The 23,287-nt window shown below is 59.8% G+C and overlaps 1 protein-coding gene and 1 non-coding gene across 2 annotated transcripts in view; both read right to left on the reverse strand.

Annotated features, from left to right (window-relative positions):
- Positions 1-65: 65 nt before the first annotated feature.
- UBE2O (ubiquitin conjugating enzyme E2 O) overlaps positions 66-23,287 on the reverse strand; it is a 37,101-nt gene continuing 13,879 nt past the window's right edge. The window contains exons 2-18 of the mRNA XM_008155023.3: positions 13,150-13,209; positions 12,934-13,044; positions 11,047-11,144; positions 10,446-10,509; positions 9,749-9,892; positions 9,219-9,328; positions 8,948-9,098; positions 8,255-8,727; positions 7,456-7,610; positions 7,092-7,204; positions 6,874-7,002; positions 6,127-6,216; positions 4,674-5,370; positions 4,311-4,447; positions 2,478-2,681; positions 2,335-2,392; positions 66-2,229 (exon numbers count right to left, since the gene is read on the reverse strand). Coding sequence (XP_008153245.2) covers positions 1,559-2,229; positions 2,335-2,392; positions 2,478-2,681; positions 4,311-4,447; positions 4,674-5,370; positions 6,127-6,216; positions 6,874-7,002; positions 7,092-7,204; positions 7,456-7,610; positions 8,255-8,727; positions 8,948-9,098; positions 9,219-9,328; positions 9,749-9,892; positions 10,446-10,509; positions 11,047-11,144; positions 12,934-13,044; positions 13,150-13,209 — 3,465 coding nt within the window. The 3' untranslated portion in view covers positions 66-1,558. The remainder of the gene's footprint in view (positions 2,230-2,334; positions 2,393-2,477; positions 2,682-4,310; positions 4,448-4,673; positions 5,371-6,126; positions 6,217-6,873; positions 7,003-7,091; positions 7,205-7,455; positions 7,611-8,254; positions 8,728-8,947; positions 9,099-9,218; positions 9,329-9,748; positions 9,893-10,445; positions 10,510-11,046; positions 11,145-12,933; positions 13,045-13,149; positions 13,210-23,287) is intronic.
- On the reverse strand, positions 17,768-17,900 carry LOC114227632 (small Cajal body-specific RNA 14). Its single transcript, XR_003613716.2, has one exon. It is a non-coding gene; the product is annotated as a small Cajal body-specific RNA 14 (non-coding RNA).

Raw genomic sequence — 23,287 nt, forward strand, 5'->3', positions numbered from 1 at the left:
CAACAGGGTCTCCTTCCCGAGGAGGGGGAGGTGCCCAGAGGGGAAGAAAGGCGACAGAGCCCACGTGAATGGCAGAGGCAGGTTTAATGGTGCCGCCGGGTCGTCTTGTACATTGTAAGGAGCCAAACCAAAAAAAAATGCAAGTAAAAAAAGGTTTAATCACACAGCACTTTGTACAGATCTTAAGCAGTAGGCATTCACATCTCCACACGAGCGGCCACCAGCCGCTCCGGTGTTCCTCGCGGGATGCGGCCGGGCCCCTCCCCCGCGGCTGCCGCCGCCGCCGGGTGGAAATGGCGCAGCTCAGTGAGGAGCCAGCTTGCGGCGGACAAGACGCATCATGCTTTGGCTTCTTGGTTTGTTTTGTGTTGCTAGTAAGAGTTAATATCTTTGCTTTTGAAATTTTCTTCCAACCTTAAATATTACATACATACACCAAAAATTACAGACCTGCACTGCTCAACAGCGTCCTCTTAACCTGGAGCTTCACATTATCAAAAGCTTAGAAAACGTGTAAACCTCTGGGCCCGCCCCTGCGAGGGAGACCCCACGCCCGCCACCTCTCCGCAGACAGCCTGCGGAGTCTGTAAGGGAAGGGCTGGCAGGGCCGCCTCCTCACGGGAGAGGGCTGGCTCCGTGTTTCGAGCTACAGGCCACCTCCCCGCATGAGCATGTGGTAGTGGGAGGGGCAGAGTCCGTGGGAGAGGCCCAGCGCGGCCCAGGCCCTGGATGTGCTGCTGCTCCCGCCTCCGGGGTCCTGGGACGGGACTGAGCGGGGAGCGGACATTGGCTTCGGTTCAAGCAGGCGAGGCCGCGAAGCCAGAACTGCCCACCCAGCCACGTGGGCAGGAAGAGCAAGGCACCTACAGCTGTTTCTCTCCCAGCAGCTCCCAGGCCTCACTGCGCGTTAGCGTGAGAGCCACCACCTCCGGGTGGCACCTGAGCCCAGCCTGGTCTCAGAGAGCAAGTTCAACAGGCCGAGGGCTGTCCTGTGGTACACGGGCCAGAACAGGGCCAGGCGTCAGAGGCAGCGGCTGCAGCTCCCAGGGGAGAGAGTGATGCTGGGGCCAAGGGAGGACCTGGAGGCAGTGGCCGGGGACGTGGGGAAGCTACAATGGCACTGAAGAGGATGACAGGGACCAGGGAAATGGCCGGAGCAACCCACACTTCATGCAAGGCACGGCCCCTCGTCCTGCTGCTCTGCAAAGCTCTGGGCCCCGGAGCCCCCGGAGCCCGGCCCTCGGAAAACTCCACCTCCCACCCGAGAGGGAGGCGGCAAGGGGACAAGTGCCGACTTCCTGCCTGGGGTGAGGGTGAGAGTGGACAGTCAGCAGCAGGGTTCAGCCTGCTTCGCACAGGGCTCGCCTGTTGGAAGATTGCTTCCGAACAGAAATGGCAGCATCTCAAGAAACTCCTTGCACGTCAGCATCAAACTCACCCGGGAGGAGGGCGGGGGGGCTTGCAGGGGACAGGAGAGCGGGAAGGGGGGAGGGCCTGGGGGAGGGAGTGAGCAGGGGCTGGCCTCTCCCACCACGATCCTCCTTCCTCGGGGCTGGCGCTACTTGTCGTCTGTGCTCTCGGGCATGCCGGCCTCGATCAGGGCGGCCCGGAACTGGGCCAGGACGCCCCGGATGCTCTTGATGAACCCCTTGGAAAGCGGGAAGAGGGGAAAGCCGATGTCAGGGTAGCCGCTCTTCTCAGGCAAGAAGCTCCGGTAGCTCTTTCTCCGCTTCTTTGGTTTGACACTGGGTGGCACTGAGGCGTCCGGCGCTGCCTCCGAAGCCTGGTCTGTGTGGTCCCTGCTGGCTGCGGCCGGGCCCTGGGCGCCGCCCTCCGAGTCTGAGCCTGGGGAGGCCTCTCCAGGGGCCAGCCCGCCGTCCTCCGCTTCCTCCCGGCCGCTGTCTGAGAGCTCGGCCACGCCAGGCGGCCCTGCAGAGCCGCTGTCCTTGGAGATCCCGTTGGGCAGGGCCTGGGCCTGCTCCAGCAGGGCGTGCGTCTCCAGCCAGGACTCGATGCGGTTCACCAGCCGCCAGCCGCCGGTGCTGAAGTGCTGCCGGATCTCCTGCTCGAAGACCTCGGCCGGCCGCCGCACCAGCTGCGTCATGGACTGCACCACGCGGATCAGCGCCATCTCGTTGTAGCAGCGGCTGTTCTCGTAGCCCTCCTGCAGGCCCCGGTCGCTGTCGAAGCCGGCTTCGTTGTAGTACGGTTCGTTCACCAGGATCAGACCTGCGAGCGGGAAGCCCATCAGGACCGGCTGACCTCAACCCCCAGGGGACGGCCAGCGCTGTGCCCTCCAGGCCTCCCATCAGCACCCGGGCCCCACCACTGTACCTTGGATGGAGATGAGCACCTGGAGAAGGCTGGATTTGCTCGTCCACCTCTCTGTCCCCTGAAACACAGCACGGTCACCTCTGTCCCAGACACCACCCCGAGGGCCTGGCCCCCATCCCGACGGGTGCTGGCATGGGACCGACCTTTCCGATCCAGGTGCCCAGGAGGCTGACGCACACCTTCCCATTGTCATACAGGTTGGGGTTCAGACGACCACTGCACTGGGAGAGGTAGCAGAAGTGGGGGGGCACGGCCGGGTAGATGTTGGGGAGCTGGATGTCAAACAGGTAGAGGCCGTCCTCGTAGGGGGTGCGAGTGGGGCCCTTGATCAGGGCTGAGAAGAGGTCCTGGGGGAGGGAGGCCGTGGCTGGCAGGCGCTCTGCACACAGGTCTGGTCTGCGCTTCCCCAGAGCGCGGCGGGCAGAGCACCTGCGGTTCCCCCCACGGCCGGCAGCGAGATGCTAACGCACCCCCCCCCCCGCCCCCCCGTACAGACCCACCTAGCGTCTTTGAACTCCTGGCATAAAAGGAACTTTCCAGGTTTTACTTCTCTTTAACCGTTATTTTAGAAGGCTCCCTCAAACCCGGCCCTGACCCAGGCCCAACAAGGCAAGAACTATGACAACCATCAGAGGGGAAGGACGCTGCAGGATGGCGGCCGCGCCTGCTTCCAGGGAACCAGAGGGACGGGATGTGAACTCCGGGAGGACATGTGGGCAGAGCCACAGACACCGAGATCTGTGTCACGTGGGGATGGGGTCAGTGGCCCTGCCGGTGAGTGACGGGACGTGAATGCTCTCTCGGAGCCACTGTGGACCTCAGGTTCCCGCACTGCGTCCCTTTCCCTCTGAGGGAGATTTGGGGGAAAACAGAACAAAATAACAACAAAAAAATACTATTCCCTTCTCCCTCAGCGGAGGTTGGAATTTTTAAGAAGACTTTTCCTAAAAGCCAAGAAGAACCAAGCCCTGCCCTGTGGTTGGGGCCGCGGGGCCGCCTGAGCAGCACCCTCTGTGGTCTCTTTTTTGGGCGGAGCTGGGGCCTCGGTCAGACTCCAGCTCATGCCTCAGGGTGCCTGGCACACAGAGGGCCCAGCAGAGGTCTGCTGAACAAGAAACGGGGCGGGGGGGGGGGGGGGCGCTTTCCCTTCCTGGAATAAACGAGGAAGCAATGACACAGCATGGGCAGCATGACTCAGACCCCAGGCCCGCCACCAGGACAGAGGGGAGGGAGAGCGTGATGTTACCACATGAGGGCTATTCTGTGGCTAAAAAGGGATGGAGACTAGGCCAATGTGAACCAGCCTGGGCAGGTCTTGAAATTACCCTGCTAAGTGAGAAAAGCAAGTTACAGGTGAGGTGCACGATGCCATGCTATTTATGTAAAACAATCATACAAAACAGCTTGTGTTTATGACGATGCATCAGAATGTAAAATATAAAAAACATCACCCGTAAGGAAACGCACCAAACTCCTCAAGTCAGGACCCCGAGGGCAGGTGGGCAATGGCCAGAGGCAACCTCAGCCTTTTCTGTAAGGGGCTAATTTTTCAGAAAGACGCCTGGGCCCTGGCTGGTGTGGCTCAATGGACAGAGCGTTGGCCTGCGGACTGAAGGGTCCCAGGTTCGATTCTGGTGGGGGGCGTGCGGGAGGCAGCTGATCAACAGTTCTCTCTCATCAGTGATGTTTCTGTCTCTCTCCCCCCTCCTTTCCTGTCTGAGGTCAATGAAGATATGCTTAAAAAAAAGAAGACTGGACTCGGGTAACAATTATAAAACAATTATATAAAGTGAGACTAACTTTAAAACAGGGAGGAGAGCAGAGCCACCTGGTCTGGGCCCAGGTGCTGGACTGCCCCGACCTGACCGAGCTTCCCGCCTCATCAGTGTGGGCGGCCTCTCAGCGCCATCAGGCCCGAAGGCCAGGGGCCCCCAGTGCCCATCTGCGCCTGCCCACGCCGCCCACGGGCTACTTGCCATTCTGTCCTCGAAAGTCTTGACCGCGATGCCGTCGGGCAGCGAGGTGGCCAGCAGCGCCATCTCCTTGCGCACTGCGCTGAAGAACTTCTTGGCCTCCGGGGGCTGGAACTCAATTTTCTTAAAAGAATGATTCGCTAGAGGGAGAAAGAGAAGGCGCACTCCCTGATGCGAGGCCTGAGCACGCCATCTAGAAGGGCAGCTGCCGTGCGTGCTCCGCACACAGGTGAGCAGCCCCCCGTCGTCCCCGTCCCCCCGTCTCTCCTGCCACCAGGACCGGTGGCCACAGAGGGAAGTGCCTGTCCCCCCGGCCCGGAGCAGCAGAGGGGCTGCCCCCAGATCCAAGCACCCGGGGGAACTCACAGGGCGCGAACTCCAGCACGGAGAAGACCTCGCCCTTGGCGCTGGTGAAGGTGACGCCGGGCTTGCCGCCGCACTGCTGGCAGAGCACCGGCGTCTCGCTGGGCCACTCGGCCTTCCCGGGGGACTGCGCCTCGGGCTTGTCCTCCTTGCGCTCGGCGTCCGGCAGGGCCTCCATCTTCTCCTCCTCCGCGATGGCCACGTTGTCCAGGGTCTTCTTGAGGTTCTCCTGCAGCTTCTTGATGTCATCCAGGAACTTCTTCTCCCGCGTCGGCCTCTCGGGCTCCACGGTCGGGGAGGTGGGGGAGCCCGTCAGCAGCTGCTCCACCGTCATGTTCTTGAGGCTCTCCAGGATCTTGATGGCCTCCTTCAGCTCTCGGAAGCTCTTCGGCGGCCCGTCCTGGCCAGCCTTCTCTATCAGCCCGGCCACCGGGGCGGCCATGGCCACAGCGCCCTGGATGGCGGCCGTGGCCGCCTCTTCGCTGATCACCACGCCCTTGTCCTCCTCGGGGGCCGCCGGCTGTTCGGTGGGTGGGATGGGGGGCTCCTCTATCTTGGGGTGCTCGTCCTCCACCAGCCCATTGTCCGTCTCCCAGCTGTCACTGTCGTCCTCCCACTCATCGGAGGACGCCCCACTGGTGCTGCCTTCCACCGAGTCGTAGTCCGACTCCTCGATCTCAGACTCGATGTTGTACAGGTGCTGGGGACAGACGGCACCCTGAGAGGTCTGCCGGCACCAGGGGCCCGGCCCTCGGAAACCAGAGGCCGTGGCAGCCGCTCCACCCCGCCCCCCTCCTCTGTGCTGGATGCCACCTACGTCTCTGGGAGGTGCCTGCACCTGCTCCATCCCAGCAACAGCACCGGAGCCCCAGCCCACAGACCGCTCCTCCCCGTGGACTCAGGCAGCCCCACCCTCAGAGGACTCAGGCCAGAGGCGTGTGTGGCTACACTGGGAGCTGGAACGTGCCGGAGGAGGGGGCGGTCCGGGACAGCTGGCCTGGGTCACGTGTTCCCAGCCCTTGAGGAGGGGAGAGCTGGGCCTGAGGATGGCTCGACCCCGGAGGGGAAGGCAGGCACTGAGCACAGCCCTGAGCTCAGAAGCCCAGCAGGTGCCGAGTGGGCGGCTCTTCTCCTTCCTCAGCTCCGTGAAGGGTCCCTGGGAGGGGGGGCTCTGCCACCCTCGGGACGGAACCTGCATGTCCTCAGCACAGTGAGAGGGCCCAGGCCCACCAGGGAGGCCTGTGACGGCCACACGTACCTGGAGGCTGCCAGGCGGGGGAGACCACAGAGCTGGGTGAGCGATGCCCGCCGCCCTCTCAAGCTTTCCCTGGAACTCTGCCACCCACAAGAAAGCGCCTGCCCAGGAGGGTGAGGGCTGGCCCCCGAGCGGAGAGGACGGGCCAGGCTCCCAGCCCCGCCACCGCAGCTGAGCGGTCTGGGCCTGGCAGGGCCGTACCTGGGGCAGGATGATGGTCTTGGAGTTGTCGGCCCATACCACCTCCACCTTGCTGCTGACGTCCACGCGGGCCACCTGGCCAACCGACGGCTGCTGGGCAAACGGGACAGGGTCAAAGGTGCAGCCCTACAGGAGGGGTGAGGGAGTGCCAGCAGTGGGTGGCAAGGGTGAGGCCGTAAAAATCGGAGGGAAGTGGGCACCATCTGGAGGAGGCCAGGGAGTAGCTCAAGCACGGGCCCTCTGGCTCAAACACCTCCAACGTGCCCTGTGCCCCGACTCCCACTCCACCTGCTGCCGCCGAGGACCCCGCCTCTGACCCCTCCCGCTCGCAGCAGGTCTCTCCGGGCGTCCTGTCCTTCCAGACGGTTCCAGCCTCAGGCCTTTTGCTCCTCCTCTTCCTCTGCTGGAACCTGCCCGACCACACCCACCATCCCACCAGTGCTCCAAGGCCCGGCTCAGACGCCACCTCCCAGCCTGGCCTGGGTTCCTGCGACGCTCATGCCGCTCCGGCGCTCAGGACAGGAGAGGGCTTCCCTAGCAACTGCACCGGGCTGGCCGCTGTGAGCCCAACCCGGCCCTGACGGCAGGTGCAGGCGCTCCTTGGCGGGTGCTGGGGTGGAGGGGCAGCTTGGGATGAGCCAGACGACTTGAGGTCTGGTCTCCCGGAGCCACCTGGTGGCACCACCAGGCACTGCAGCTGCTGCACAGGAGGGGCAGCTATGGCAACTTGAACTTGGGGGTGCATACCTCATCCTCCTTGGGAGGAGCTCCGTCCTCAGTGTTGCCGATGCGAATGACGATGTCGGTTGTGCGGAACCGGAAGTCAGGGTGGTCAGCAATGTCATACACGCTCACGTCTTCCTCTTCTCCAATCAGCTGGGCACAGGATGGGTTGTCGTGAGCCCAGGGCCCTGCGCCCAGCCCACCAGAGCCCCCCTGAGGAGGAGGCAGGGCTGCACACTCACCTCCACGTCGTCCCCACTCGGCCGCAGCTTGAACCACTTCACCACGCAGGTGCGGCCCACGTGGTCCCCAGACTGCACCACACCGTAGACAGCGGGGTCTGGGCAGCTCTGGACTAGGGAACCAGAGAGCACACGACTAAGGAGCCCTGGTGGGGTCACCTGCCACCCTCTCTCCCACCCACTACGTGTCAAGCACCGCAGGGCACGGAACCCACGTGTTCCCTGGCGAGGTCAGAAGCCAGAAAAGGCTCCCCCAGGCCTCAAAGGAGCAGCCACCTCACAGGGAGTCTCCTGACCTGAGCCCTCCTGCCCGTTTCAGGCCCGCCAGCCCTCAGCGGGAATGGCTGCCTGGAGCCGGCACTACCTCGCTTGTCCACCACGAAGTCCCCGGGGCAGAACTCGTTGTTGTCCAGGTGGTGCACCGGGAAGAGGTCGTTGGAGCGGATGTTGCACTCGACGGAGCCGTCCTGCCACATCACGTCTGCTGAGGTCATCGTGGTCACCACCTCCACCGCCACCCTGCAGGGGGCCAGTGAGCCAGGCCAGGCAAAGGCCTCCGGGGCCAGGCAGGCACCCTTCCACCCTCCCTCTTTCTCGTGGGCTTGGTGGCCTGAACCTTCATTCCAGACAAGGGAGACAGGCCAGTGGGTGCTCACCTAGCGCTTCCACGCCCTATGACCTTTCTGAGAACATCCCGTTTGGAGAGCTCAAGTGAATGGTCCCAGAGGCCAGACTCGGGGTCAAGGCCACCGCCCCACCCTCTGTCTTCCTCTCAGATCTCTCCTTCCACCCGGGCCAACCCCAGGCACCTACATCATCTCAGCTGGGTACCACGAGCCTTTACAGCGGGGGTGGGGGACATTCGGCCCGAGGGCCATGTAAGGCCCATGAAATCATTCGGTCTGGCCCTGCCAAGGCATTAGGGTTGAGTTAATTAAATGTCTGACCAAATAGAGCAGGCCAATTTTTAGGTTGATAACTAAGGCCCACAAACGATGTCATAAGTATCCAAACTGCCCTTGACAGGGAAAAGGGTCCTCACCCCTGCTTTACAGGGCTGCAGACCCTGTGTGAGAGCCCGAGTGTGCACGTGGGGGGTTAAGGGGATGGTCCCAGGCTTGACACTCAGCCGGGAGGGAGGGCGCCCTGCCCTCTGGGTGTACCTGTCGCCCGGCTTGAAGTCACGGGTGATTTTATTCTTCTTCCGCTTGTGTTTTCGCTTTAAGTTCTTGATGGACAAGGGGATGCTCTTTTTGCGATTCGTGCCACTGCCGCTCTGGGAGGAGGTGGTGGAGCTGGCGGAGGAGGTGACGGAGCTGGTGTCGTCCGTGTCGTCGGCAGCCTCGTCGTCGGCGTCCTGCTCGGCGGAGTGCAGCCTGTCGTCTCCGCCCTCCTTCAGCAGGAAGGGGGGCAGCGGCTCGCCCGCCTCCAGGGCCTCCTCGGGGCCCTCGTCCTGCATCTCCCCGGGGCTGGCGGAACCGTCGGGCGTCTCCTCGGGGCTGGCGGACCCTGTCTCACTCTTGGTTTTGGGCCCCCCCCTCTTGCCTGGCTCCTCCGCGGAATGGTCCCTGGAGCACTGGGCATCGGGGGAGCAGGACATGATCCTCACAACCTGCTTCTTCAAGAGGCGCTTCACCTGCGAGGCAGAGCAGGAGGGAGCTGTGGCCACGGCCTGGCGTACCCTGCCCTGCAGAGTGGGACACCCAGGCAGGCTGACCCCAGGCAGCGTGGTCTGGGGAGTGACAGCCATGTACACCTATGTGGCCTCAAAGGTCACCAAGACTGCCCCCCACGACCTGAAGCACAGACCGGCCTGCCAGTTCCTCAATGCCCACCAGCCCAACCCACGGACATACCTTCTTGGCCATCGAGCCCTCCCCCTGGGCGCAGTGCTTTTCCGGACATTCACAGGCGATCTTGGCCAGCTCTACCTTGGCCGGGAAGACAAACAGGCAGCGCTCCCCCAGCTGCCGCTGAGCATGGTCAAAGCATCCGAGACGCTTCACCCTGGGAGGGAGGAGCGGGGCTGGGCCAGCAGTTCTCGGCCCCATCTGCGCTGTGGCCCAGCGTCTTGCTCAGGGCCTGACCCTAGGGTTTTTGAGGGGGTGGCATGCTGGAACCGCTCACCTGCCTAGGTTCTCCTGGGTGATGACAGAGGGTGGGGGGCTGACGCTGTCCGTGCCCCCTGGACAGAAGCTCTTGGTAATCCATGTGACTTTCAGTTCCACAACCTGCACCTGGGCGGTGAGAAGCAGGGCCGTAGGCAGCAGGCTCTGCGCTCTCCCTTTAAGCAGCTGCCAGAGCCCACCTGACCTCCAGGGCAGGAGTCGGTCTTCAGGGTTCACCAGTACGACACCCCGGAGCAGGCCCACCTGTCACTGAGGCCCCAGCCGGCGATCCCTGTCACCTCCTCACCGCCTCAGGGCCCAGTGGACCTGCCACTCCCCACTGCCCACCTTGCTCAGCCTGGGTCGGTCAGGCTGGGGGCCATCTGCCTATTGGTCACCCCATGACCACAGCCTGGGTTCTCCTTACCCTCAAAGCCCTTTCAGATAACAGGGTCCAGAGGCCAAGAGGCTCAGCTCTCAGCGCAGACAAGGACAGGGCGGGTGCTCAGCTCCAGGTCCCACCCCACCTCCCGCCGGCCCCAGCCCTACCTCTTCCACCACCACCCGGAACTTGCTCTTGGTGCTGAGCACGGGCTTGACTCCCGACAGCCACTGGACACTGGAGAAGATCTTGGCGGGGCCGATGAGCACCTGGCCCGGGTAGAAGCCGTAGGAGTCGTCGAAGAAGAGACCCTGCAGGATTCGGAGCCAGAGGGAAGTGCTCGTGAGCAGTGCCTCCTCGGGGGGTGGTGCTTCCCGTATCACCTTCAGCCCCCCTCCTCACCTACTCCCCCCCCCCCGCCCAACACCTGCCCCCAGCAAGGCCTCCACAGTCCCTAAAACAAACCCCAAGGCTCCAGAGCAGCACAAGCTCAGCCACACCAATGTCGTTGGTCGGAGGACACTTGGGGGACTAAGGCTCTAGAGGGCAGGGGCCCCCACCCTGTGTGATCGCGCCCAGCGCACTTATTTACGGACGGTCGTAAACTCCTGTTCTACGACGTGGCGCTGCACTAACACTGCTTACACGCAGACAAAACGACGGAGGTTTGAAAAGGATGACATGGACGGTAACAGAATACAAAGAGAAGTCCTAATCCTCTCTGCCCCTTTCTAGGAAACCCCCGTGCCCAGGAGCAGCGTTTAGCCTGGGCAGCTACAGCTCTGCGCTAAGAAGTCCTTTTCCTCCACAGCCCAGAGGAACGAGGAACATGAGCCCCCCCCCCCCCACCCTCCCAACACGTACTGAGTCGCTGACGTGTGGGCAGACGTCATAGAGCTTGGCACCGTCTTCTGTGTTCATGGAGCACCTGGAACAGTGAACACGGGCGTGGTGACCACGTGGCACAGTGACCGAGCCCCAGGGGAGGCCTGGCAGCCAGGACCAGGGGATGCTGATCGGTATCGGAAAGAGCTATCCCCACGCGTCCGTGTGTCACATGCCCTAAGATGGCACAATTCCTCCTCCGTGCACAGCTCAGCCTCTGGCCTGGTACAAATAAACTCCTAAAACGAACAAAACCCTAACCCGCTCTGCGTGCCCAGCACCATTCAAATGTCTAAAGCACAAGCTCCCAGCAGATACCCTAAGTCAGTGGTCAGCAAACTACGGCTCACGGGCCACATGCAGCTCGTGAGCCGCGGTTTGCCGCTCTGTTGACTAATGAGTTTGCCGACCACTGCCCTAAGTGATGATGCTTCTCTCCCCAAACCAAGACGGGCCAAGACCAGAAACTGAGGGAGCACTAGGCTCCGGCGATAAAGAGGCCCGGCCAGGTCAGGCCCCGAGTGCCCCCGGCACCCGCCGCACCCACCCGCCGCGAGGAAGCCCGCCCTGGGGAGCGTACCTGGCCCCGTTGGACAGCTTCAGGATGATCTGGTTCTTCAGGTCGTAGACCTTCCCCAGCCAGCAGTCATAGGCGATGTAGTCCCCATACATGAAGGGCTGCGGACCAGGACACGGGGTGTGAGAGGCGGCAGGCAACATGGTGTCCAGGGCACCATCCTCTCTGTGCTCCACGGAGACGGGAGGAAGGGTCTACACAGCTGACCGCCCGGACGTGGCCTGGTCAGTCCTGGCCTAGTGACTGCTGCAGCCAGCAGGCTTCTCCCAGGTTCTAGCTGCACCCACAGCCCTTCCTGTGTGAGTGCTGCCAGGCGTGGCACCCAAGGATCTAGGACTCTGGAATGGAGTGGGCTGAGGAGGGCAGCTACGCGCACAGGACATGAAGTGGTTTAAGCACATAAATATCCCGAGGATGCCAAGAGCCACGTTTCAGCCAACTCCTGGGGTAGTTACACACAGAACAGGTGCTGACACCTGGATGTGTGCGCGCACACGTATGTCTGCGTTCTGACCCGAAAGGGCCTCAGCAGTCGGCACGCCCAGCACACGTGCACACCTTGGTTTTGAAACCTGGCTTTCTGCTCTGAAGGCCCCAGGGCTCCTTGGAGAAGTGACTGACTCGGGGGCTGGACCAGAAAAATACAAGATGGAAAGTAAAAAGGAACCAGAAAAATGACAGCCAAAAGGCCAGACGCCAGCCTGAAGGGGCTTCTACTGGCCAAACCTGGGAGCATTTAAGCAACAAAACGAATACTGGTGGCAATGGCTCCTGACGACGGAATGAGACAGGAGCCTCGGGGCCCACACTGATGTCAACAGTGAATGGATAAGTAAATGAGCAGAAGGGTTTCTGCCTTAAAACGCTCTTCCATACCGCAGAGGCCACTGTACAAAAATGGGGGGGGGGGGGGGGGGGGTAAGGTGGAGCCATAGAATCACCCCAGCGGCCATCAGAGTGCTGCCGGTACAGGCGGGACTGCTAATGGAGGCCGAGGCTGGCAGGCTGGGGTCTGGCGTGTGACGAGTTATTGACACAATCCCAGAGCACCTCCCCACGACACAGAATTCCTTGTAAAGAGGTAAACGGTGACTTTATGGTGGGGAGGTGTGGCAGACACCAAGGTGACCGGGGTCACAGTGGCCTTGGCCGTGGTGCCGCCCCTGGACACTGGGCCAGGGAAGAGCTCGGGCTGAGGCTGGTGCTGAGGACACCTCAGAAGCTCCACGCTGAGGGCCAAACGATGGGTGTACGGGGTACGCAAGACAAAGCAAGACTGGGGGACCCGTCCAGGCTGGAGGAGATCCAGGAGGTGACCACGAAGTGCAAGGTGTGTTCCCGAATGGGATTCTGGGTCAGGACGGGAGAGGATGCTGCAGGACAACTGTCTGTCTGTGGACTGGCGTGAAGCACGACCCCCTGCGCTGGGGAACGTAGTTACACAGCAGAGCTCCTGATTGGGGACATCCACACCGTAGTACCAGGGGCCACTGGGATCCTGACTGAGGAAGAAAGGCTAGGAGAGGGGAGGGGGTGTGGGGGAGGGCCGGGTGGGGGAGCAAACGGAGCGGAACGTTAAGAGGGAGGAGCCTGGTGATGCCGGGGATACAAGAACTCACCACTTTCTGGGAAGTTGAAATAAATGTTAAAAGTAAATTACTGAAGAGCAGCTTGTTTAAAGGAAAGGGAAGAGTCAGAGGAGAGGAAACTGGGCCAAGAGAGCCACGCCTGCATCCGCGCTGGGCTGGAGACACAGGCGAGGCCGACCTCGTGTGAATGGCTGACAGACGGAGCGGGAGGCCCGCCTGGCGGCTCACCGGGGAAGGGGCCGCACTCAGGTCCCCAGAAGAGACCACGGAGCGAGGGGGAGGGAGGGCGGCGGAGGCTCACCCAGATGTGCTGCAGGTCCTTGCTGTTGACGGGGTAAATGATGCAGTTGGTGCCGATGAGCTTGACGGCGCAGTCGATGCTGACGTCGATCACGGTGCCGCACTGGCTGTCCTGGGAGGAGAAGGCACAGGCTGAGCAGGCACCGGCGCCAGCCACCACGACGCCCGGCCCAGACCGCCCGCAAGCCACCGCGCCGGGGCGGGACGCAGGACTCACGGTGGAGCGCATGTGCCGGACCACGTCCCGGGGCACCACGGAGCGGTCCTCTAGTTTCAGCTGGACGAGAAAACACGAGGGTGAGTGGCCTCTGGAGTCACCCAGGCCACACCTCCGCCCAGCGTCCGGGGAAGGTGACACACTGCAGCCCGGAGCACAAATCCCAAGCGCTCGGTTTTGTTTCATGAACCCCAGGAACCCCCTCCTCACCGCGCCCAGGTCAGGGGACAGGACTCCAGGCACTAAGTCCGCCCCCAAAGCCCAGCACGAGGCTCCGGAGGTCAGGGGATCAGAGTGGTGGAGGGACAGATCACAAAGGGCACCATTTAGAGATTTAAGAGCGTGCTCTACACAGCGAACATTTCCGAGTGAGACCTTTCTGTCCTTTCTGCCAGTGGCTGCCCTCGCCCTGCGATGAGGGCGAGAGGGGTGGGCGAGCGTGACGCCAGCTGTGTGGGTCACCCTGAGGCCGCTATCAGCCGACACCACCTTCTAATCCGGGCTATCCTTGCTGGCCAGCTGCAGCCTGCCCCTTATCTCGCTGCTGCGGAGCCCTGCAGGCTGCTGAGTAACTCGGGACAGCCGGCTGTAACTCGGGAGCCCGGCCAACTGCACAGCAAACACCGCAGCAGCCGCTCCCGCCCGGGGGACAGCCAGGGCCCCGGGCCCCTCCACAGCCAGGTGGGAGCCGGCTCCCCACCAGGTCAGCGCGTCTTCGTTGCTGGTCCCCACCCTGGGGCCGCTCTCTGTGGTTCCTCATTGGGTCTGGTAATGGGGGGTCTCTGTGCCCACCTCCTTTGGACCTCACACCACAGGGTGGTGAGCTGTTTCCTCAAACAACACTCTCCAAGACGCTCAAGCCTGAGAGGAGAAGAGACACTGGATCCATCACCGAAACGTTGGCAATGACGACGAAGAGCAACTCCGCTTTAACTAGACAGTGACTTACAGAAGGGGAGCGACGGGCCTGCCATCAATAAAAGCCACAGGGAACATAAACCCCTGACCCAGATGAGACCCCTTGGCCAGACACGCAGACATGCCAGCTCTGAAACCTCAGGCAAATCACGTGTGCACACGTGTATAAAAGGAGGCGACAGCAGCCCTTAGAGTGGCCGGGGGACGAATCAGGCAGTGAAAGCACAGGTGGTCACAGGTGCCTGGCACACAGCAGGTGCTCAACAGACACTGGCTGTGGTCACTGCCCGGCTCCGGGCCCCGGGCACAGGCTCCTCGCCGGCTGCTCGAAGATCCCAGGAGGCTGGGCGGGCCGCGTGGAGCTCTGCTAAGGGCGGTGGAGTGACGGTGCGACTTCTCGAAGTCAGAGAATGTCCTCCCCTGTGACCCTCGGTGCCCGGCTCTGTCCGGGACATGGTATTTCCAGTGGGTCCCACCCTATCTCAAACCTCGGCTCTCATTTTAGACTCCAAAAAACCACAATTGCAGGTCTTTCCAAGTTGCCATAGAAACCAGAAGTCACAGCCCCAGAAAATTCGATGGGAGAGACCACGCAGGCGGCGTGGGGTGGGAGGGAATGCCATTCTTGGTGTGAGCTGTGGCAGCCGGCACCGCCACCTCGCCGGCTCGGGGATCCCTGAGAAGGACGCAGTGAGTCTGTAGATCGCGTCCCCCCTTGGCGGGGTGTTGGTCCCCGAGAGAGCTTCCAGGACAGGGAGGGAGAGGGGCACAGGCACAGGCCCTGCTCGGTGCAGACTCGCCCGGGCTGAGCCCCTGCTCCGAGGCCCGGGCAGGAACAGCACGGCAGGGGCAGCCGGCGCACTGCAGCCCAGTGGGCTTGCTCCTGCCCCTTCGCTGACCTGCGCCTCGGCTGCAGCACCAGCCTCCGGGGCTCTCCCCTGCGCCTGGCCCTCTGCAGTGACTCCACTCCGGCGAAGCTCCTCTTTCTCCCAAGGCAGGGAGGGCCTCCCGCAGGTGGGAGTGGCAGGGAGGGAGAGCGGTACGGTGGCCTCTATCCTGGGACATTCCCTGCCCCTGGCAATTCCACAAAACGAGCAAATGGTGTCTGGAAGGGCTCCCAACGTCCCCTCCATCCCTGTGTCCGTCCTGGCACTGCCCTTCTCCCAGAGCCGCTCTCCCACCGAGTGCCTCTCACTGGCAGGCCCTTCCCCAAGCCCTCCTTTCCTCTCCCTCCTCCCGTCTCGTGCTCCCCGCATGCTGTTCTGGAAGGGACGGCTATGCTCCTGGGGCTCGGTCGGGAGTCCTCTGCCTCTAGGCGACAGCACCCCGGCGCTTACTCCTCTCCAGGCATTTGCTAGGCGCTCTGTGTTTTAACCTGTGAGACCCTCCACCCCACAGTGTCTGTGTGTAAGCATGCAGACCCATGGAGTAAGGGTACTGTCAGTATCATTCCCATTTTACAGAGACGTACACTGAGTCAGAGAGACAGTAAGTAACTTGTTCCCAGCCCCGCGGCTCCTGCGTGGTGGAGTGGGCCTGGAGCTCAGGCCGCTGGCTCTCGTGTCCAGCCTGCCCGCGGGCTGCGGGAAGAGCAGAGGGGACGTATTTCTGGGCGCCCACACTTCCTGAGAGCCTCCTGTTACAGCAGCAGGAAAAGCTCTCTCCACTCTGGGCCTGTGGGAGCTGCTGCTGTGGCCTCTGACTGCCGTGTCGTCTCTGGCTGGGGTTTCGCCCAGTTACATCAAGGAGAACGACATCTCTTCTCATCAGCAGTTGGTCTGGAGCCAAAACACAAGCAAACTGCCCTGGCCACTGTGTTTCAGTTGGTTGAGTGTCGTCCCAGGCACTGAAAGGCCGCCGGTTCGATTCCCAGTCAGGGCACATACCCTCCCTTCCCCTCAGGCTAACCAATCAATAAAAACATATTAAACAACAACAAGCAAACAAACAAGACCCAAGATCTATATGCTCACACACAGACTGTGGGGTGGAGAACTTGTAACGCTTTCTGACTTAAAACGCCACTACAGTGGATTCCAGGGCAGTGCGGCGGGAGGGGCGGAAATGGCACTGGTTGTGGGCTGGAGCTGGGCTCCTCTTCCAGCCTCTTCCTCAGCCGTTTCCAGTTCCGACTGGACTGGGGACATGACCGTGAGGGCCCCTGGAATAGGCCAGTGTAAGGACGTTCTCAGAGCGGCTGACCATCACGTGGCTGTGCCCCTGACAGTCAGCGATCAGCAACCTGCCCACCTGAGGACCGAGGATCTGCCGGCAAATCACCAACGGCCAGAGGCCTCCGTGCCTGGGGGCGGGGAGGGCAGCGGGAATGGCTGAGCAGAAGAAAAGACAGACGTTGGTCCCCTAACTAGAACACTCTGTCAGTCATGTGCTACAGAGACCATTCAACAGAAGCTCCGCTAAAACTAAAGCCGGGGGCCAATCAATTCCATAGTTGAGTGTTTTCTACAAATTCAGAATGAGACAGGAAGATAATATATAGGAATGCGCCTTGGCTTTAAAGAAGTTACCTTTAGATGGGGGACCCAACATAAAATACCTGAATACATTGATACACTGCTGAGCTGAGTTGTGGGACACAAGTTCCTGCTTCTGCATGGCAGTGGGGGAAGGCAGGTGGGGGAAGGCAGGTGGGGGAAGGCAGTGGGGGAAGGCAGTGGGGGGAAGGCAGTGGGGGGAGGCAGGTGGGGGAAGGCAGGAGGGGGAGGCAGGTGGGGGAAGGCAGGCAGGAGAAGGCAGGTAGGGGAAGGCGGGAAGGGCCTGCTGCACAGATGCAGGAAAGAGGCAGCAACAGGACACCCCCACCCGCTCTGCTGCAGGGGAGAACTGGCCAGGCCTCTGTATTCTGGGGACAGTGGGTCCTGTCCCCAGCGCCCACTCCCTGACCGCACACTGCAGACCAGAAGCCTGCGGTGCATCACTGCCAGCTGGAACGGCCTGGAGGCACAGCCTGCCGAGGGGACAGAGAAAACAGAGAAAGGGGACTGAGCCCAACTGCCTGCTGAGTGGGGAGGCCTGGGAGCTGCGCTGGCGGAAGGCCAGCTGGAGCCTGGGCTGCAGGGCTGGGTCTGCGGATGCTGCAGTGTTTGGGATGCAGCGTTCTGGGGCATCTGGTGGGAAGAGCGGGCACGGAGAAAGAGCCCCGCCCCCTGGGCTTGGCCCCGGCATGGCACCCTGGCTTACGGCATGGCACCCTGGCTTACGAAGGGTCAAACTGCCAGCTCCAGAGCGCACTCCCTGCCACAACGCCAGGCCCTGGTTTCCACCTGCCCTGCGCCTGCCCCTGTGGCGTCGGGCAGCAGGGTCACTGGTGAACAGGACCCGCCTCCTGGGTCGGTTCTGCAGTCAGGCTCAGAGCTCCCTCCCTTCCTCCGGCTGCTCCTGGGCCCCTGGGGAGGACTTCTCAGCCAGAACGCGCCCCCACAGACCTGCAGGAGGCCCCATGCCTGGGGCGAGGGATGGAAACTGACCGAGCAACAGCACCCGTTTCTGGACACGGCGCCTCAGCATCAGCAACGGCAGGGGGGTTCGCTGATCACACCTGCTGCCCCTGAAGACCAAGTGGTGGAAATGCCCATGAAACAGAGGGACTGAACTTGGCAGTGTCGAAATAGCAGGAGCATGAAGAAAAACGAGCAGCTTTGACAGGTTCCTTGCGGGGAGAAGGACCAGGGTTTTTAAACATGTACGGAGCCATCGCACGGAAGCTCTGATGACTAGACAGACCCCGTCGGCAGGAACCGTGTCTTGCTGTGTGTGACTGCCCGTGGCTGCACCGGACAACTAACACTTGCGGCCAGCGCCGGGGCAGTCACGCAGGACCCGGTCTGAAGGCAGCTATTTATCAGCGCCCTCAGGTCTCTTAAAAAACAGATCCCTGATTTTTCACCCCAAGCCGCTGAATGAATCTCTGGATAAAGCCAGAATCTGTTTCTTAACATTCCTGGGCAAGTCTAATAATCGCCCGGGTTAAAACTGTTCTACTTGAACCAGTAAGTTTCTCTTTCTTCTAGAACAACACAGAACCCCAACTACTCAGGGCATTTGTTTTTAATTTTAGAAAAATGTAAAGACAGCCGAAACCGGTTTGGCTCAGTGGATAGAGCGTCGGCCTGCGGACTGGAAGGTCCCAGGTTCGATTCCGGCCAAGGGCATGTACCTTGGTTGCGGGCACATCCCCAGTGGGGGGTGTGCAGGAGGCAGCTGATCGATGATTCTCTCTCATCGATGTTTCTAACTCTCTATCTAGACCTCTCCCTTCTTCTCTGTAAAAAATCAATAAAATATATTTTAAAAAAAAGAAAAATGTAAAGACATAAATCTGGGGCTCAAGGTGCAACAGCAAGGTGGTTTAACTAACTAACCAGTGAGAGCTGACTGGCACCTGCCTTCGGCATCCCTGACACACGCCTGTGGCCCATCTTTGAACAGGCGCACACGCACCAGGTCCGCAAAGGGATGTGGCCCCGACTTTGGCTGCTCAGGTGGTGCAGCCCCTGGTCTAGGCCAGGTCCCAGACAGACGCCAAGGACAGAGCCGCAGACTCTGGGACAGCTTTGAGCACCTCGCTGACCGAGAGGCAAGGGACCTGACCCAGGCCGGCTGCTGCCAAGGTGGCAAAGCCCCGAGCCCGCCAGCACGCACCGCGGACGCCTGGGGGCACAGTGCTGCTGCCTTGAAGACGTCCAGGCAGAAGGCAGCTCCTGGGCCCACGCGGAGACCACAGAACCTGGTGTGTAGAGCTGGGTTCCTGGGTGGGCACAAGCTGGTGCTTAAAATCTGGCTCTCCCAGCACCGACGAGCTCCAAGCCTGAGAAAGACGCGTCCTGGCAGGAAGGGCGTGTCCCTCCTGCTCCACTTCTGCAGGACGGCCACCAGGACCTCGGCTGACAGATGCTCCCACCCCCTCCTTCCCCCTCCCCACTGCGAACGCTCAGAAAAATGACACAATCTTCAAAATGACGTAATCTTTGGTCGGCAAAGAGCTGAGGGCTCACCCTTCCCCCAGCGGCCCGTGATGTCCAGCCTCGCCTCCACCCAGCGCATCTCGGCTCCTCCGTCCACGCGCCCAACTCTGAGGATCGATCAGTAGCCACACTCGCAGCAAATGCATCCTACCTCCCGAAGCAGACGCGGACGGAAAGGGACTCACTCGCACTCTATTTATAAAAATGCAAGCACGGTAGAAGGCGGCTGTAAAAGAACACGCCAGCGCCCCGAGCCAAGGCCGACTCCTTCCTCCGGGCCAGGCTCTCCCTGAAGTAGGGGTGGAGCGGGGAGCAGGGCGCTGGTCCTCCGATGGCTGTCATGCTTGTGAGCTTAGGGCAGAGGAGACTGCAGATCCTCGGCAGGCAGGCAGGCAGGCAGGGACCACCCCCCCCCCCCCCAGAGGAGGCAGGTGTGGGGGACCACACGGACAGATGGCAACGCCCCAAGGGCTCTGCTATGGTCTGGTCCTTCCTTTAAGGGCCAACAAGCCACGGGAGGGGGAAGGCAGGCCTGCATGATGGTTTGGGGTCTAAGCGGCAGTTCTCGAGCCTCCCACCGGGCCCCCTGAACGCTTCCGCGATTATGTCAGAGGTCACTCCCCTCAGAGCAGTTTGAACTGTCCTGAAAGGGATCAGGCACAGGAGCTGTTAAGGGAACACAGGGGAGGGTGTGACAGGAGCGTCTGACAGTAACCCGGCTTTTCTCGGGCCTGAGCTCCAGTCCGCCTCGGCTCTATCGGGGCTGGCAGGGCAGGGCCTGTCCTGTAGAGAAGTCTGGGCTTGGACATTTATTGTTTATTCATTAGATGCTGCTCCCTGATCAACTGTTATCCATCCATCCACTCACTGGACAAACTAAACACCCACTACGCTGGCAGGCGCTGGTTCGACGTCTTGCCCACCACTCCACGGCCTCTCCTTTCTCCTGGGGTTAGCTTCCTTCTTCCTCAAGCACAGCTGAGGCCCGTTAGCGAATAAACTCAGTTTCTTCTTTCTGTACAAATGCCTTTACTTTGTTCTCACTACTGAATGACTTAAGCTGGTTTCTGAAAACTAAGCCAACAACTCCTTTTCCTCAGACGCTGAAGGCTTCCTCCATCGCAGTCTGGCTTCTGCTGGTACTACTTGGGCATCTGCTGAGTCTCGCTGTGAACCTTGGGGGTATGTCTTCCTCTTAAGCTGCTTTTAAGCTGCTCTTCTCCCTTTGGGAACGCCCATTAGACCAGGCTGGGCCCTCTCATCCTATCCTCCGCACTCCCACTTCTCTTCCTTTATCTGTGCATTCTACTTAACTTCTTCGGATCTATTTTCTAGTTCATATAATTCTCTCGTGAGGTGTGTCTACTTTGCTATTTCCAATGGGTTTTTAATTCAATGATTAGATCCTTCATTCAAGAGGTTTTATCTGGTTCTGTTTATAAATAGTCCCTTTTGCCCTGGCCGGCGTGGCTTAGTTGATTGGAGCATCATCCTGTACACCAAAAGGTTATAGGTTCAATTCCCAGTCAGGGAACATACCTAGGTTACTGGTTCCATCCCCGATAGGAGCATGTATGGGAGGCAATAAACAACCTCAGGTAACGATAAAAAAAAATTTTTTTAAAGCCCTTTTAAAATTATTGTCTTATTTTTTCCTTTCCTTTAGACCTTCAATCATTTTAAATGTTTATATTTTACTAGAGGCCCGGTGTGGTCCCTCAGCCTGGCCTGCGTCCTCTCGCAGGCCAGGCTGAGGGACCCCACCAGTGCATGATCAGGGCCAGGGAGGGACCGTGGAAGGGCTCCAGGGCATGTCCGGCCCATTTTGCCCAGTCCCAATCAGCCGGACCCCAGCAGCAAGCTAACCTACCGATCAGTGTCTGTCCCCTGGTGGTCAGTGCACGTCATAGCGACTGGTCGAACGGTTGGACACTTAGCATATTAGGCTTTTATTATATACTAGAGGCCCGGTGCACGGATTCGTGCACTGGTGGGGTCCCTTGGCCTGGCCTGTGCCCTCTCCCAATCCGGGACCCCTTGGGGTATGTCAAATAGCTGGTTTCAGCCCAATCCCCGCAGGCCCGATCCAGACAGGAGGGAGTCTGATCCCCACAGGCCTGATTCAGACAGGAGGGCGCCCGATCCTGCGCATTGAGCGTCTGTCCCCTGGTGGTCAGTGCGCATCATAGCAACCGGTTGTTTGGTTGCTTAGGCTTTTATATATAGAGAGAATAATCTCTCCTATTAGCTGAAGTTTTTAAATGCTGGAAATCCTTTCTGTTGTGGCTGACTCCTGCTTTAATTTCTGCATGGTTAGCAATTTCCTAGCGAGCGCTCATCATTTGTGAGATCTTAGGAATCCAAGTGAAAGGGTCATTCTACAAAAGGCTTGCTTCTCTGTCTGCAAGAAGCCTCGCTAGAAAGCTTGGGGAGTCCTGAAACATGGGAATTATTTCCTCAGATCCCTTCTATCAGGAAATAGCCCTTTGAGGGGATTTGTATTTCAATTCTATACTTTACAGGTTCGTTAAAACCCAAATCTCTATTATTTTAGGGCCTATTTAGGGGTCCAACAAACACCCCCCAGAGCTGCCACATCAGTAGGCCTGCTCTGCTCTGGCGTTAAAGTCCCTCTTTGAGTTTCTCCCTGTCCCTTTTCTTTCCTACAAGCTCAGCATGCACTCAAAATCTGTGCTGCCGTTTACGCAGCATTTCTCCGTGCTGCAATAGGGGTGGTTCTACATTTGCTCACTCTACCCCATTAGACTGGAAATGCACTCCACTGCCCGCTGGCTGCCCATGAGGTTGAAAACGCCCACGCATCCTCATTCCCAAACTTTCTGTGTGCGACCTGTTTGCTCTCTTTGGAAGCTTTAGCCCCAGTGTTCTGGAATTATACCATGCGCCAGTTAGGACTTTTTCCATTCACCATTCACCATCCTGGAACCCTGTGATCACCAATTCTGGAAAGATTTCTGATTTCTTTGACAGATTTCTGTCCTTTATTTTCCCTCTCTTTCTTTATAGATTGCCTAGATGTCAGGAATTTTTATTTTATTACATGGGGGTCTTTGTCAACTATTCCCCTCCCCCTAATACTGTTACTTTCCAATAATTCTTTCTTGTCCTGATTTTGAGAGCATCCTGCTTTATCCCATTGACCTAATATTGGCTTATTTCTCTGAGGACATTCGCTTCTTGTTTGAGGGCTTGTTCTGTCTGCAGCATCAATACTTTGTTTCCTGTGATGCTGGTCTGGCCTCTGCCCTTCATTCATGTTGCGAGTTTCCTGCTTACGTCCCGTGATCCCTGGCTGTCCAGTCCTACTTCACAGAGGGCGTAGGTATCTTTGTGGTGCTGGGACAGCTCTGTATCTTGATTGCTGCGGCGCTCACATGAAACTACATGTAATAAAATGGCACAGAACTGCACACACACGTGCACCAATGCCACGCCCCCAGTTTGATGCTCTCCGTGGTTATGTAAGATGTGCCCACGGGGGAAACTGGATGAAGGGCACAGGGGACAACTCCATACCATTTTTGCAGCTTCCTGCGAATCTATAATTATTTCAAAATACAAAGTAAAAATGTAAATCAAAAGCTGACAGAAGCTTGTGAGCACAGAGGCTTTGGGCTGGGGGGAGCGCACTGGCTTCTGCTGTTTGAGGGGCTGCAATGCCAGCGGCTGCAGGTCTGTCCCCGACACTGCCCTTTCCCCAGAGGGGCCTCCTCCAACCCCCCCTCACGCCAGGTCGCAGCTTGCTGGGAGCAGGCGGAGACAGGGCTGGGACCCCCTTTCAGGGCACAGACTTTCACGAATCCCTCTTTCAGTTCCGTGTTGTGCCCTCTGCCTGAGGCACTTCAATCCGGAGTCTCTCTGGTCCGTTTCTCAGAGCATAACCCTCCGCGCTCTCTGGGCAGAGGGGAGGGGTATTCTCTGGTTTGCAGAAATGAAGAGGCAACGTGGGGAGTGTAGTCTCCCAGTGCAGACTCTCACCTAATCCCTTCTTTAGGCCCAAACCTCACTGCCGTGTGGGCAACAGACGGCAGGTGCCTCCCGTCCCCGAGGGTCTCTCGGCAGCACCAGCGGTCCAGCGTGCTCCGCTCTGCGCAGTCTCCGCCCACTTCCCATCTTCCCAAACTTGAAATCTTTTGTCTAGTACTGTCTTCTCTCCCATTCTAAGATAAACGGTTTACTGTGGTTTCAGCAGAGTCTCTGGAGGAGGTGGCGGA

This window comes from Eptesicus fuscus, chromosome 20, assembly GCF_027574615.1.
Source record: "Eptesicus fuscus isolate TK198812 chromosome 20, DD_ASM_mEF_20220401, whole genome shotgun sequence".
Classification (NCBI taxonomy): domain Eukaryota; kingdom Metazoa; phylum Chordata; class Mammalia; order Chiroptera; family Vespertilionidae; genus Eptesicus; species Eptesicus fuscus.